Source organism: Apteryx rowi, unplaced genomic scaffold (genome assembly GCF_003343035.1).
Source record: "Apteryx rowi isolate R43461 unplaced genomic scaffold, aptRow1 scaffold_291, whole genome shotgun sequence".
Taxonomy (NCBI): domain Eukaryota; kingdom Metazoa; phylum Chordata; class Aves; order Apterygiformes; family Apterygidae; genus Apteryx; species Apteryx rowi.
The window spans coordinates 29,889-45,323 of NW_020449319.1; the positions used below are offsets into that span (position 1 = coordinate 29,889).

General features: G+C 38.6%; 1 protein-coding gene across 3 annotated transcripts in view; it reads left to right on the forward strand.

Moving 5' to 3' along the window:
- The window catches only part of SYTL2 (synaptotagmin like 2), a 58,538-nt gene that overhangs the window by 22,966 nt on the left and 20,137 nt on the right, over positions 1–15,435 (forward strand). For all 3 annotated transcript variants that reach the window (XM_026069320.1, XM_026069321.1, XM_026069319.1), the window contains 6 exons: positions 1,642–1,790; positions 3,602–3,746; positions 9,888–9,960; positions 10,530–10,629; positions 11,684–12,568; positions 13,304–13,375. In XM_026069320.1, coding sequence (XP_025925105.1) covers positions 1,642–1,790; positions 3,602–3,746; positions 9,888–9,960; positions 10,530–10,629; positions 11,684–12,568; positions 13,304–13,375 — 1,424 coding nt within the window. The remainder of the gene's footprint in view (positions 1–1,641; positions 1,791–3,601; positions 3,747–9,887; positions 9,961–10,529; positions 10,630–11,683; positions 12,569–13,303; positions 13,376–15,435) is intronic.

Consider the following 15,435-nt stretch of genomic DNA (forward strand, 5'->3'; position numbering starts at 1 on the left):
TGAGGGGTGTGTGTGAAAGTAGTGCCATATAAACAGCCTGAAAACGCATCTTCTGAGCCCCAAGACAACCCTGGTCTTAATTTTGGCACAGATTTCTTATGCTGCCCTGCTAGCTCATCTCAACCGTAACCTTGGAGGACCAGCCTTCAGGGGCAAGAAGTCAAGATCTGTAGTTACTGGAGGCTTCTCCAGGGCTCTTTCAGCGGGAGAGGCTTAGAACAAAACATATTTTTAAGGAGTTATGGTAGCTGACATAGGGTTGATGCTATCTCCTTCCCAGCTCAGTGTCATTGTAGTCTGCCATAATTAAGGAGAGTAAAAGGTCGGAGGATGGAAATAACATGCTGAGGCAGCCTTAAAAAAAATCTCTAAGCACTTCCAGAGCAGAGCAGTGGAACAGATCAGAGATCCTGTGCTGTAGGAAGTGTCAGCATTTGGAGGAGGCTAAAGCAAGTTGCAGAAGAAGAGAACGTACCCGTTTGGCACGGCCACGTGAGAGTGTGGTCGTGTCTACTGAGAGGCTGAATCTTGGTCCTGGTTCATAAGATAACTGAAGAGATCCGCTGTTGAGGAACTCAGATTCCCTATTTTAGAAGGATACACAAATTTTAAAGGAACACCTTATATTATCAACATGGATTTTAAGCTACAAAAACATTAGTTAAGCAACTACTGTACATGAATCACAGAAGTAAAGGCAGCTGCTGGTGTCTCTGGAGCTAAATTACCTAGCTGACTGAGAAGCAAAGGGACATGCCTGAAGCCAAAGAGCGTAGCTGTACATCCACTACAGTTAGTGTGCCGCTTGCACGGAGTATGTATGTTTTGTGTCTAAGATACTGGTGTTTACAATTCACAGCCTTTATTTGAAGCCATGCTTCCTGAAATTTAAGTAAATGAACTATTGTGAAGAGGTGGATATTTTGTGCAATCTGCTAACCAAAATGGCAGTGATCAGGTGTTTTAATGAGTAGCATTTCTTCTGCACAGTAGTTGTTAGGATTTACAAAGTCTGCTAGTAGTGTGGGAAGAATTTTTTCTCCTGCAGCCAGCAAGGCTGCCCTAATCAGGGTTTCTCCTAAGGGAAGTACAAAATTGCTCCCGTGGCAATAAAGATCCCATGGGGGAGTCTGGCATCTGTCTGTACACAACATCCATTCAGTGCTAGTGAAACCAGTTAGAAATACCTCTTTGTAAAAACTACTTGAATAGCTTAAATTTAATTTCAGTTCAGATGAGTAAGAATAACACTATATGCTGTATTTAAAGTAGAAACTGTCATCTCAACAGACCGTGAAGAGTCTGTCACTGATGCATTTGGATTTTCCCTTTTCCTTGTACTTTTAAGCATGATAAATGCTGTGCTTATACCTAAAGATTTTGATTATGATGCAGTCTCCTGGTTTCTAAAAGAGACAGTTTGGTGAGTGTATTAAAAAAAAATTTAGCTTTTTTTTTTTCTTTAGTACCTTTCTCCACTTTCTTCCCCCTCCCTCTGTTATCTTGCTTTCAGTATTGCTGTGAACCTGTATATGCACATCAGATTTAGTATTTCCCTTTGCGGACTTTTGTTCTGTTCATACAAATAAGCACAGTGTCTCTGTCTCTCTCTCTCACTCTTTTTTTTTTTTTTTTCCCCAGGCATTTACCGGAAAAAATCAAAGATGATGTCCAGCTAAAGAATATGAGTGGGCAGTGGTTTTATGAAGCAAAGTCAAAGAGGCACAGAGATAAGATACATGGAGCAGATATTATCAGAGCTTCCATGCGAAGGAAGCCTGCCACGCTTGGTAAGCATGCGGCTTATAATGTTTTTCCTTATATTTTATTTTGGAAAGGCTGGCATGGAGATGATGCTCTTACTTAGGTAACCTCAGACATCGTTGCTTGTGAAATACAAAAAGAATATCACAGAATCACAGAATGGTTGAGGTTGGAAGGGASCTCTGGAGATCATCTAGTCCAGCCCCCCTGCTCAAGCAGGGTCACCTAGAGCACATTGCTCCAGATTGTATCTAGACAGGTTTTGAATATCTCCAAGGAAGGTAGCCTTGTGAGCAAAAAATTATGCAAAGGAGGGTTTTCCTGTGTATTTTATGGTGTAAGCATTCCTCTCCCCCAATGCTATGTACAAAGAGAGAATTTGGGGTGTTGACTGCTAGTAGGAGGGACTGTCTTGTGTTTATGCACTGGACTAAAAGCCCCCTCCAGTCCTGGATCCCATTCTCACTTTCAATCCTGAGGCCCTGTGTGTCACCCTGGATCATGCAAAGAATCAGGGATTGAGAAATCACTTTTCAGTATGAGTTTTCCAGATTCTGGGTGCTCAGTTTGAGACCTCTGAGACTTAATTTTTTTTAAGGTGACCAAAGGTACTTCAGATGGATTGCAGTGGTAGGCACTATAAACTAGAGCTAGTAGTTACAACCATTGAAGCATMTGTGCCTAGGACTCTGGCAACTGGAACTGTTTTCATAATGGTAGTTTGGTCAGCTTGAGATTACTTTGAGGGGTTTTGGGGATTTTAACTTAACAAGAAAAGGCCTGAAACAGAAAGGAATACAGAAATACACAGGTGGTGAGAGTGGTGTGTGTGTGGTTTTGCCTGTTTTTGGTACTGAGGGTTATAAAAATCAGCTGTAAAATTCTAGCTAGTGTTTGGCTTATATTTTACAGCAACTGTTGCCTATGGCTTAGAGGAAAGTACCTAAAACCATATTATCTTTAAGGAATGATAATTACTCCCAGTCTTATTACTTAAACAAAGGCACATACTGGTACATTCAGAACTGCACAATTGTTTGGTTCCAAAGACTCGTTAAACATCAAAATATTTTTGCTTACTGTTATAGATAGCAAAAGTGGGAACACAAATCTTATTTTTGAACACTGAAAATATCTTGACTTTTAAACTGTTGCAGAAGTACAGAAAATGGTAGAGGAATAAATATATCATTAATGTTTTGGCTCCAAAAGAGGGTTCTGTCCCACTTTGAAAAGAAATACAATTATATGGTCAATATACAAATATATGAATGAGTGTGGATCTTGGGTTTTTTTTTCGTTTGCTTCATTTATTTATTTATTTATTTACTCTTTATCTTTTTATGTTAATTCTATCAATAAAGAATTAGCCACCTGTTTAAATGAAAACTATGACCAACTTCCAATTTACTGCTATAACAAGGGAGTGGTTGACTTCATTTACTGCACTTCAAAAAAAWTTTTTTTTCAGTTTTCCTATGGTTTTGTTGTATTTGTTTCCTCATGACATGTCACTGAATTTTCCGTGTGTACCTAGCTGCAAGAACTAGAGGATCAGTCTTTACCTGGGTTGTTGTAGGAATCTTCCTCATTTAAGATCACTTTTAAGGTCTAAAGCCAATGTTATACCTGGAGCAGTAGAATGAAGTATTTACTGCAGTATGCAAAATTTCTAGTAGTAAGAAAAATTTATTCTTCAGAAATCGCCGGACTGTGCACATAAGTATAGTGGACTTAGGAAGTAGTTGCAGGACTGAAGGTAAATTATTGTATTTGCTTGTTGTGAAATCCTGTGTGAACATATAGGAGACAACTATATTCTTGTTTCATGTTTTAGCTGAAGTGAGTCAGAACAAATCAAACAAAGCAAAGAGCAGCTGGGTGAGCAATGTCAATAAAGAAGTCTTTGTACCACCAAAACTATATGGTGTTGTGGAACATCAAGAAGAAGAAGAAGAAGAAGAAGTGAAATCTAGTTCAAGGTAAGCTGTCTGTTCAGAGTTAGCGTGTGAGCATCAGGACTGGTGAAACTTGGGAGCTGTAAGGTCCTTCCAAAATATTGTCTTCTCTTCTGATTTCAAAGAGCTCCAAATATTTTTTCAGAATGGCCCGAGGAATTCATGCCTGTGAAAGGTTGACAAATCTTAGTTATGCATTGTTAAATGTTCTGTGTTTGAATGCAGCTATCTTTGGCTGACTTCTACAAGGAGAAAGTTGTCAAAGGTGTGTAGAATGGTCCCACACACATTCTTGTGTCAGAGTTTAGTCTGCCTCCAGAAGTGAGACCAGGATTTTCAGTTTCGAACTGCTGACCATGTTGAGTCCTTCACAGTCACTAATTTGGGGACAATAACTTCTTCATCTTTTCATTCAGTCACTCAATGAGAAGAGACTATTGATTCAGCCTGAGCTTTAAATTTGTGGGAAGAACCGGAACCTTTGGGTATTTGAGGAAAAATAAATCTGATTCTACCAAGAAAAAAAAAAGTCTTTCTGTAAGAGAGAAGCTTCCTTTCAGAGTGGTGCAAGACAGTCTGCTTGAGTATGACTGAATGGATCTAGTTGTTGCAGGAAAGTTGCATGAGAAGTAGTTTCTGAACTGAAAAGGATTTTGTATTAAGTCATTCCATCTCAAGTCTATAAACATCCCAARCAGCTCCATTTTGATCAGAAATGTACTGAATTTATTTCTGGGGGAAAGGGAAATGTTTTCTCTTTAAAATGCCTACATGCAGTAATTCATCTGGCAGTATGAAAAGCTTTCCAAAAACCTGCATTTGAAAAGAAAAGTGATAATCTCCTAGTTTGAGGAAACAAGAAAGCATTGGAATGGGGACCAGGGTGTAACAAAGGTAGCTAGTGTTTGTGCTTTCAGTGAATAGAGTCAGTTAAGAGCCAGAGTTACTTTTTAGGATGACTGTTGTACTTCTGGTTGTACTGTTGATCAGTTCTGTAACCTTTCGCTTTCTTGCCTGTCTTCTAAGTCCTTCTCTGTGCATCATCTGTTTTTTCTTTGCAGCAAGGCTTGTCTCCTACTATGCATTTGTACAATACCTTGTAGCAGTTCCATCTTTCACTTTCATGGTCTGCAAACTGGGCACCCACCCTCACGATGAATGGCACCAAAGGCTGGTGTAAGTCTTAACGAGTCTGGCTTGCGTTACTGGTCTTTACTTATCCTTTACGTATCATTTTCAGTGAGCTCAGAGGGTTATCTATCTTACCCACATGTAAAATCTTGTTGAAAAAGGTCAAACATAAAAAATCCTTTGTTACAGTGTTCCCCAAAAAATGAAGTTGTTCTGTAGTGATGATTAAAGTTGCTCATCACAGGAAGAAACTTAAGACCCTCCCAAAAATGTTGGCCAATAATGCTGCTACAGTTAGCTGTTACTGAACGTAGTTTTCTGCAGTTGGCTTTTACCTTCAGAAGATTGTTACTGAATTATTTATGGGCAGCACAAGACATGCTGCTGTTTAATTTTAAATTAATATATATTTTAGTGTTTTGCATATCATCTTGGACACTGCAGAAAGAAAGTGATACTCTRAAATAAGTACAGCTTTATAATGTTACTCCTACTATCACAACACAACAGATTGTGTGATTGATAAGCAATAAGAAACTTCTGGACAACTGATAGGACAACCTCTTCACAAAAAATATAAAATGATGAGGTTTAAGAACAAGTTCATCAGGTAAGCTCAGATCTGTGCTTGCGAGAAAGCATTATGAAACTACAGTCTGGCTTTTTTTTCTTTTTTCTTTTTTTTCTTTCTCCTCTCTCTCCTCTGCCAAATGTAGACAGTGTGTTCTGAAAGTCAGTGAACTGATCATGGTCTTTAACTTGAGGTGATTTGAGGACTATTTGCATAAATACTTGATTAAACATCTCTGTTGGCTTCTGAAATGTGAAAGCTGAAGCAAACGAATGTGGTAGCRCTGTGTGCAATTCAATGCTTATGACTTCAGCTAGGGTTTATTTCACTATAACTAAGATTAGCTTCTGCAATATTTTATGTGGGAAATTGCAGGAGGGACCATAGGTTTCTAAAATACTCTTTTTCTGTTTTCCTTGTATTGGTCTGACATGGCTGGCATGCCTGTCTCTAATGACAGCAGCTGATTAGGAACTGAGGGGAAACACAGTATGCTGGGAAAGCAATAGCCCCACCAGTTAGGGTGGGAAGGGAAGGCCTAGCCATTACATGCATTTGGTTCAGCCATTGCATGCATTTGGTTCAGCCATTGCATGCATTTGGTTCAGTCTTTAGGACAGCAGAGCCGCAAGGAGTTATTCCTCTTGACTCTTCCTCTTGCAAAACAATAGTCTCAACATGGCTAGAACTAAAAAGATGAAGCTGAGCATCATTTTGGAGTTTGCTATTGCATAAAGCGGGTTAACAGTTTCCAAGTGTCCAAATCGTACAGGTGGTTCAGGCACTTGGGATTTYTGAGTGTTAATTTAAGGGTAGGTTTGTAGGGAGTGGGGGGGGTTGTTTTGTTTTGTTTTATTTCCTCTCCTTCCCTTAAGAATGGGCTTCTGGTCAGCACTGGCCCGCAGGCTTTGCATGAACCAAACAGCTGAACCTCAGGATTGGGCCCAGAAGGTATGTGACAGCAAATTACCCAGATGTTTGCCTTGGGTCCTGTTCTTAAACCAAAACAGTTCTTACTGAATGTGAAGACAGTGCAGTTCTGGTAGGAGATTTGTGTCTGTGAACTGCTGAGGTCAAATGCAGCTTTGTGGCCTGTTCAACTGCTATCAAGTCAAGGTGTTACCTTAGGCACAACAAAAATCAGCCCACAGATATATTCTTAAAATTAGGATAGTAATCTTCATCCCCAACCCCAAATATCTAACTCCAGTAATGAAGCTATAAACAAATTTTTTTTCCTTTGGTGTTATACCCCCATGATGCTTTTCTTGCRTATCAGAGCCTTCATGGGCTGGGTGTGTGAAGTGTCTTTGAAGGTGTAACCTTGCACAGAACGAGTTTCGTGGTGTGACTCACTCACACTGTCAATATTGCCTCTGTTCAGTGATACCATCCATCTACAAGCTGAACCTCAAGAAAGGGCAGTGTTGAAGGGGTTTTGCCTCTCAGATTATCATTCATAGGTTTTTCTTTTTTTTTTTYCTCTCTTCCCTGTGCTAGAAAATATTCTTAGCTGACCATATTGAACAGATGATGAGTGTCCTAGAGTTCTGTAGGGTGAAAATTTGCACCAAAGCCCTATTTCTTAAAATCCACATAACTTTGTTACAGTCTATTTTTCTTTTCTGGAATAACAGGGGTGCTGGGATACCTGGATAAGACCATTTCTATGGAGCACAGTTAAATCACAATAACTTTACTCCCTCCAGATGGGAATTTCTGCCCCAGACTTTCTAGCCTTCTGGATGATCCTAGGGGAGCTTATTTGTTTGAATGTGATGTTGAATTGAGCAGACTCTATTGACAGTGCATGCAAATCTGTAACGCCTTCCTCCAGCTTCACGGCTGCCTTGGCCTGGTTGCCTCTTGGTCCCCGGTCTGACAGTGCCGTGCAGCCTGCACAGAGCTCTCACAGGTCTGGTTCAGCTCAGGTCTGTACTGGGTGTCTCTGCACTGTCTCTCTCAGAACTTGGTCTTGCCGAACTGCAATGCAGTAATTCCTTCCTCCATCTGTATTTGGTAGCTTGGCTTAATACACTCTTTCAGACTAGCCGTGTTGATGCAGCACATCTGGGAATTTTTTTTGTTTTCTCACCTGTATGGGCTGAGGATAAACTCAAGTTTTCAGACCTTTTGTCATGAAACTCAGTTTTAGGATCTTGACCTTTTTTTTTTTAGCTCATACTTTCTTTAGAACGGGATTTTCAATATATAATGCCAAAATAGCAACTTTTAAATTCTTCTGTGACAAATTTGAACTATCATTGTATTAAAATATTGTGGGACTGCGTGCATTTAATGAGAATTTAAAAAGTTGCTGCCCCACCTGTAGAAACTGTAGACAAAAGAATGTCTTATCAGTTTCTTGCAGCCCAGAATACATAACAGTATTGCCGTTGTTTAAAATGAGGGAAGGGTTCTAGTGTTTATGACCTAGACCTAAAAAATCATGTTTGACCTGTTGAGATAATGGTGTAGATAAGACATCAGGTGCAGGAGCATGCAAATACTCATAAAAACAAAACCCCAAACCCCAGCTCAGCAGAACAGAGTTTCTTTAAATGTATATATTTTCAGAATTAAAGAGTATTAGAGCAATAGTGAACTCTCTGAGAATGAAAGAAATATATGTTTTTAGGAGTAGAAAAGAAAAAAAAAATCTGCTATACCTGTTGTGTGTATGTATGTGTATATAGTGTGCGTGTGTAGGTGTATGTATATATGTGTGCACGCACACACACACACATACAGGCTCTTACTGTTAAAATATAAGAGCAGTTTCTTTGGTTCACCCGTGAGATGGTTTCCATTACAAGATAAGTATGTGCCTTAAGTTTGTATCAGACTGCGTAGAGATGTATTTATATAGGTAACRTTGAACCAAAAGTGCAAGAAAGAGAGACAGAAGTTTATAGCTCAGACCACTAATGGATTTTTTTCATAGCTTTGTGTTCAAGCAGCTCATTTTACTGGATCCTCTTAGCTTCTCTGTAATTATGTTTTTCCATTTGTAAAAGGGGAACGATGCCACTTCTGGGACATACTTAGCAGCGCAGGGGCTGGCAGCCTTTCGAGGGTAGCTGCCAGCCATTTCTTTCCCAATTTAGAGGTTGCGTGCTGAAACCTGGAGGAGCTGGGGAAGTTGTTMCCTCCCCAGGAGGGCAGAGTGTCACTAACTACCTGACTGCAGAGGGCTTTTTCCATGTGAGSAGGAGGCTCCTGTTTAGACCTGGAACTTCATAAGAGCTGGGAGCTGTTTTCTCCTCCTGAGATACCACATCCCCCCTCAAAAGCATTATTTCGTGGCTCTGCTACTTACCCATCAATATCCCGAAGTATTTTCACCAATGCTAAAGATCGTTGACCAAGGAGGTATTCAGTATCAGTCTCCTTCTACGTCTATACTGGAAAAAACATATTAGTGGCATTCCTTCCTAGCCTGAGGTCATATTTCCTACCTGGAGAATATTCCTTTTTCCTGCCTCATCCTGTTTCCCTCATCCCCGAAATCATAATCATGTAAGTTGATTAATGCCAGCATTGTACTATATGAAGTTAGTAGACTGAATGTGGTTAATGGACAATCCTAGATTGATTTTTCACTATATGAAGACCGTATTTAAATCCACATCTAACTTCTGCCTTCAAAAATTAATGCTTTTTCATATGTCTGGGTTGTTTAAATAAACTCAAAATATAAACGTAATCTGACTCTTTTGCAAAAACCTTGCATTATTTTGCAAATAGACAAGAAATATTTCTTGGTATAATGTAGGAACTATCTCTTTAGCTTTTTAAAAACTTTAAAATTTGGGATATGCTCAGTTAGGATAACAATTAATAACTGAATTTACTTATTTATAAAACCTGTGATTTGATAGCATCTTAATTGAAGGAATAGCATATAATTTGTACCACTGAGGGGATATAACTGTCTTTGTGGCATATCACATCTTTGGTATAGTTGTAGTGGTGTTTTTCTGTTTTTTTCTGGCTTGGACACTTTGCAAAACTCCGTATCATCAGATTTTAACACTTTCTTCCACATAAGCTCCAGTCCTAGAAGTACTAGTGTATGAAAAGGACAGAGATGTTAATACTGATCTGATTTAGAGAATGGCTCTATTTCAATAAAGTTTGCTAGCCTAAAAGTTACCAGAAAGATGATTTCTGTTCTGTCAGGTAGTAGTTATATTGAGTTCTTTCACAAGCAAAGAAATTTTTGCAAGGAAACAAATCAGCAAGAATATCCCCTTGCTATGGAAAGGGGGAAGCTTGCTTCTGAATATGATGAGAACAGGCTGAATGGAAAAATATACTATATTGGCACTGAAAGTAAAGTATGTGCAGCTGAATCTCTGTTGGGTTTCTTGGTGGGGTTTTTTTTCTTGTTTTTTTTGGAGGGGAGGGGTTTAGACTTAATGTCGTGGTTGCTGACCATATTATATATTGTTTCCTTGCAGTTCTAAAACAATAACCTCTGTGTTAGACAAACCACAGGGACAATCTGGGAAGGCAGCAGTCTCACCAGTAAAGGTATGATATATTGAATATAGCAAAAGTTATCTTTTACAATTTGTGTGTTTCTCTGGTTGAGTGGTAAAGATAATTAGAGAACTGAGGGAGTAAGATAACAAATTGGAAAATTTGAATATTTTTGGTCTTGGAACCACTAGAAGTTCAATGCTAAGGTGCTATTATAACTATAATCAGCGGCTGTGTATGTCTGACTTTGTTTCCAACCTCCTCAACCACGGAAAAGAATTGTCTTGTTCTGTTCCAAWATCTCTCAAGTCACAGAAATAGAGAGAAAATTATCTAGTTCACAACAATTTGGGATTCTTGAGTGTCTTTAAGTGTTGGCCTATGTCTGCTATTGGTGACTTCAAAAAGAGTAGGATTAGGCTACTGCTAGCAYTTCTGTCAGTACACTGATTTTAATTGTTTAGGCTTCTTGTCATGTATCCCATTTAGGAGGCATGCTTTTAGATTCCTTGCTGACAGGGTAGTGAGGCAGAGGAAATTGCTGCACTTTCATTTATTTTGCCAAGACTGTATTTGGTATAATATTTTGACTCCAATGATAATGTCTATTATTTTTACAGCAAAGGAGAAATCCATTTAATTCCACTTCATCAGGTGAGAACCCAAACAGTGGAGAATCAGAAAATGGACCAGTCAGTCTACCTCAGCTATCAAAGAAGGGTAAATATTCTTATTTGTGTATCATATGCATGTGAATTTCATCACGGTGGATGTGGAAATTATTTTTCCTTTTGTCACTTCTTACTGTAARATGAAACAGATTTTGGTATCTTAACTGTGCAACTTAAAATTTTCAAATAGTTCATTTCAAACTTCATGTAAAACATATATACTTAGGAAATGGCTGGTTCATGCAAGTAAATATGTTTTGCTTTTGTCTTCCTCACCCACACTTCTAGTCTGCATTAAGCACTGTATCTAAGAGGGCTGTTTTGTCCTGAAACACAAAGAACAGAGAAATTTCCTTGATTTTGGTGGAACTGCCTTTATAACCTTTAGTCATTGCTCCTGTTGGCTCTACAGAAGAAGGGTCAAACCTAGCTCTCAATCTTTGTTCATTTTTTCCTTGGTTTTCTCAGTCCTGTTTCCTTCAGAATCTTGCCTTTCCCACAGTATGCTCTGCAACCAAGTAGGAGATAGGAGATGACATACCATAATACAGGCTTTTGAAACTGCAGTTGTAATTTACAGGCTCATATGTGAMAATTACTCTCCTGTCTCTGTTATGAAGCTTGCTAACAGAAAAAAGAAAAAGACTTACACATTAGGAATAAAAAAATCCATACGCCTACTAGGAGATCACTTCTGCATTTTACCTTGTTCCATTTGAAGGYGAAAATAGCCTGCTCATCTCTGTAGAGTGTTGTTTATGTTCTGAACCTCAAAAAGTGTTTGTGTATTCAAAAGCTGCCTTTCCCTGCAGAGTTTTTCCCTTGCAGGAATTGTGTTGATACTGTGCTCCTTATCTTTAGAATCATTAAATGTTTCTTGTTCTAGAAATGTTAACTAACTAGAGGATTTTCATCTATCAAGACTTCCTGTTATATACAAATGAAATCAACACCTATATTGAATTCCCCCATATGTTTCATTGTCAAATGTTTTAATAAATCAATATAATTGCTGCACTAGGTCTGCACAGTGTCATACCCCTCTGTTTATGCAGATGGATGTCATGTAAACTCGGAATTTCTTCTCTATATATGTCTTGCAGAGATTTTGTCACCTTCAAAAGAGAACCAACCTAAAACAAACTTACTAACCAACGAAACAGAGAAGCCTAAGAAGTCTTCTGTAGAACCTACTAATCAATCACAGAGAAGTCCAGTTAAGCCTCCTGTCCCAAAAGCTAGAAAATTCATTCAGAARGCAACAGATCCAGTGTCACAAAAAGAAGACATTGTTCCAAAACCAGCTAAAAGAACTGACAGAGTTAATGGCATTAGTACACCACCTAGGGGCATTTTGAAGCGCAGTTCAAGTTCAAGTTCCACCGATTCTGAAGTTCTTCGTGTTAATCAGATGTTTGATGCTCAGACTAAGAGTGGTCTTCCTACTTCAACTATTTTTGAAGGAGAAACTGAGAAAAACTCTGCTATGGAAGAAGCGGAAGATTCCTCACAAATTTCCCTAGAAAAACTAAAACAAGTCAGGTTCTCTTCTAGCATAGGTAAAGGAGAACCTCTGCAAAGCCCACAGCTGCATCATGGTAGAGAAATAGGAGAGTTTGATTTGTTAGAATCTGATGAAATTAAGAGTAGTGAAAATGATGCTATTAGGTCAGATTCACTTGGGAATAAACAAATTTCTGCTGTAAAGCCTTTGGGAATCTATTCATCGGCTTTACAAGTAAATGAAATAGATCATTTACAAGAAGATACATTGGCATCCAGTCCTTCTGACACTAACAGGTCAGTCTTCCTGGCTAGTGAAACCTTGCAGACAAAGACAGTTCCTTCTAAGAAACTCGAAACTCCAAGGAGGCCCTCCAGCACTGTCCTGCCAAATAACAATAAAGAACTGATTGTTGATGAGACGCGTGAAAACAAATCAAACCAATTTTTGAGCCATGAATCAAAGTCACTAAAAAACTCTCCCGGTAAGAGAACTGATGGGATTGATGAACAGAATGCAAAAGCATGTAGTCCAAATTCATTAGCGTTCAAATCATTAGTGTCTAGAAATTATTAACTAGGAAGCAGAAATAATAGGAATGTGCTACATATTTCAGGACTACTTCTGAAACTACTAATCCATTTGTTTGTGTTCTAATGCTCTAATGTAGTCAGTATTTTTTAGAAGATCTTCTATTGGTATTTTTAAGAATTAACAATCAGATCASATCCTAGCTAGGCATGTTTATCATGGATGATGAAGGTGAAGTGATGGCACTTTGTCAAAATTTCTGTCTTAAGATCTGGTAGTTCTGTCTGCATGAGAACTAAAGAATTTTTGGTGTATTGTTGTTGCCTGTCCTTGATAGTAATGCAGTTGTGACTTGAGGATTTGTCCATGTGACTTAACACAAACATGCCTACGCCCCCCCCCTTCCATTTTGCTATTTCCTTTATATTAAGGATTAATCCATCCTCTTTCTCCTTTCTCTCCCTCACTCCCCCAAAACAAAGTAAGTAATATGACTATTCTTCCAGGAGGATATCTCAATGTGGGAATTATTTTTCCAGTTCATTGCTTGCTGTATGGTTCTTCCCCAAAACACAAGAACAGAGAACTCTCTTCTCTGCCAAAAGAGTAAAAACTGAGAGATATTTTTGAGATGGATTTAGAGTCTTATGTCCRATTCATAACTCTGATAAATTTATTTATATTGCAGACCAACATCTGCTTTCTGCTAAGACAGAAGCACGTGGGGTGTCAAATACTAATTCTGCAGGTCTTCAACAAGGTAAGCCTGATCTTGTTGAGGAACGAGATGCTAAAACCACTTGCAAGCCTGACAAACATGCTGCTGACCTTGTGAAAACATCTGATGAGTCCGTATCAAAAGTATTAGATTGGTTTAAAAGAAGTTCTGGTGCTGGGGATAGGAAACCTAGATATGCCAGATTGCAAGGCAGGGAACCCAAAGAGGACGTGGACTTCTCAACCAGAACAGCAGTTCTTACTACCGAACATAGTGGGCCTAGCATGGATGGAAAAACGCAAGTTACGGAAGAGTTACCATTTGGAARGACTGAAAAACTGAAGAGTGTTTCACCTCCAGCATGTATTTTGGAAGACACACAGCTGATAAAAGAGAGGAGGAAACCTAAGCAAGGGGAAAAGAATGAGAAAGAAAATGACAAATCACTAACAGGATTTGACTGTAGAAGAGCTGAAGAAAAAGAATCTGATCAAGAAATCATGCATCAAAATCAAAAATCAAGCCTCTTGGAACATCAAGAATACAAGCAACCATCACAGAGGTGTGAATCAGAGAAGGCAATTAGAGAAAAAAGAAGAATAAGGGAGATTAGAGCATTTTGGGAAAGGGAAAAAACTATCCCCAGTCATGGAGAGAAAGAAGCTGGTGTCAGTATTAATGCATCAGATGGCAGCATGTTAAAGGGCCTCAAAGAAAGTGACAAAATAAAACCCACTGCAGTATACTTACCTAATGTATTGGATGATCAAAGCAACAATATGTTACGAAGAACTGAACTAAGTGATGAAAGCCAGGTTTCAAGAAATGAACACCAAAACTCTTTTGAGTTTGAGCCAGGCCATGCAGCTGAAAAACTAGAAAGAACACTTCCGTCTGATGGTGAAGTTCATGAATGTACAAAACCGCCAAAAGCCAATAACTTACAGCCACGAGTTGGTGTGACTTCATTCTCCCCAAAAAGCAAATATAAAAATGAGAAAGAAATGTTTCAAGGAAAAGGTGTTTCTTGTTCCCAAGAGAAGCCCAACTTCAAGGTTTTGTCTTTAAAAGAAAAAATGAATGAAAAGCCCAAGAATCAAGTTTCAAATCCTTCACAGTTTCAGAGTTTGAGAAATTTCTGGGATACTGGAGTGAAATTACAGAGTAGCATTGATGAGGGAGATGTTTCTTTGCCAAATAATACTAGTTCAGTAACCTACCAAAGAGAATCAAAAGAAGATAAAAAAGGCAGAGGTAACCTGAGCAAACAAGACTTAATTCAACAGCAAACCCAAGCAACTGAGAGAGAGAAAACAGAGAAATTAGATTCTGCAGTATGTGAACTGCCATTAGAATCTCCTACCCTTAAAGGTCTGAATGTGTCACAAACAAAAAATACAGATTCCATCCAACTGGTCAGAAAAGCATTTATCTCAAAACCCAAGGAAAAGGTGGGTCTTCCAGAGCAAGAAGCTAAAGAATATATAGAAAAAAGTATTGTTTCATCAAAAGAACATCAAAACACATTTAATTCTGGTTTACAGAAACTGCCTCAGGTTTCCTTGCAGCTGTTCCAATCACCTGATGATAAAGATGCCTTAAAACAGGAGATGGCAGTAGATGATCAGCTATGTTTATCTATAGAAACAGTGGAGAACAAGACTACTCCATTAGATGCTGATCTTCCTAAAGAGGAAGTTGTAGAGATTGTGGATAAGTTTGTTCTACCTAAAGCTGGGCTTGATGTATTTAAATTAAGCCTAAAGAAGTTGGAAAAAGAAGCCTCTGAGATGTCACCTGGCTTGAACATAAAAGAAAACATTTCCAAAGGGACAGCTTTTTACTCAGACCAGTACATATTCTTTGAAAGAAGCRTAGAGCAGAACCATGACATTTCTTCTGCTGATCAAAAAGAGAAAATAAGAGAAAACTCAGAAAAAATGGATGTACCATCAATAGGCAAGGATGAAAATGCAAAAAAAGGCCTAGGGGAACTGTTTGGGGAATTTGAACCTTTCTATCAACAACATCAGGCAGCAGACAAGGATAAAACTCTCGGGGCATCTTCTGATTTCTTTCTAAGCCCATCCCAAAAGTTGTTT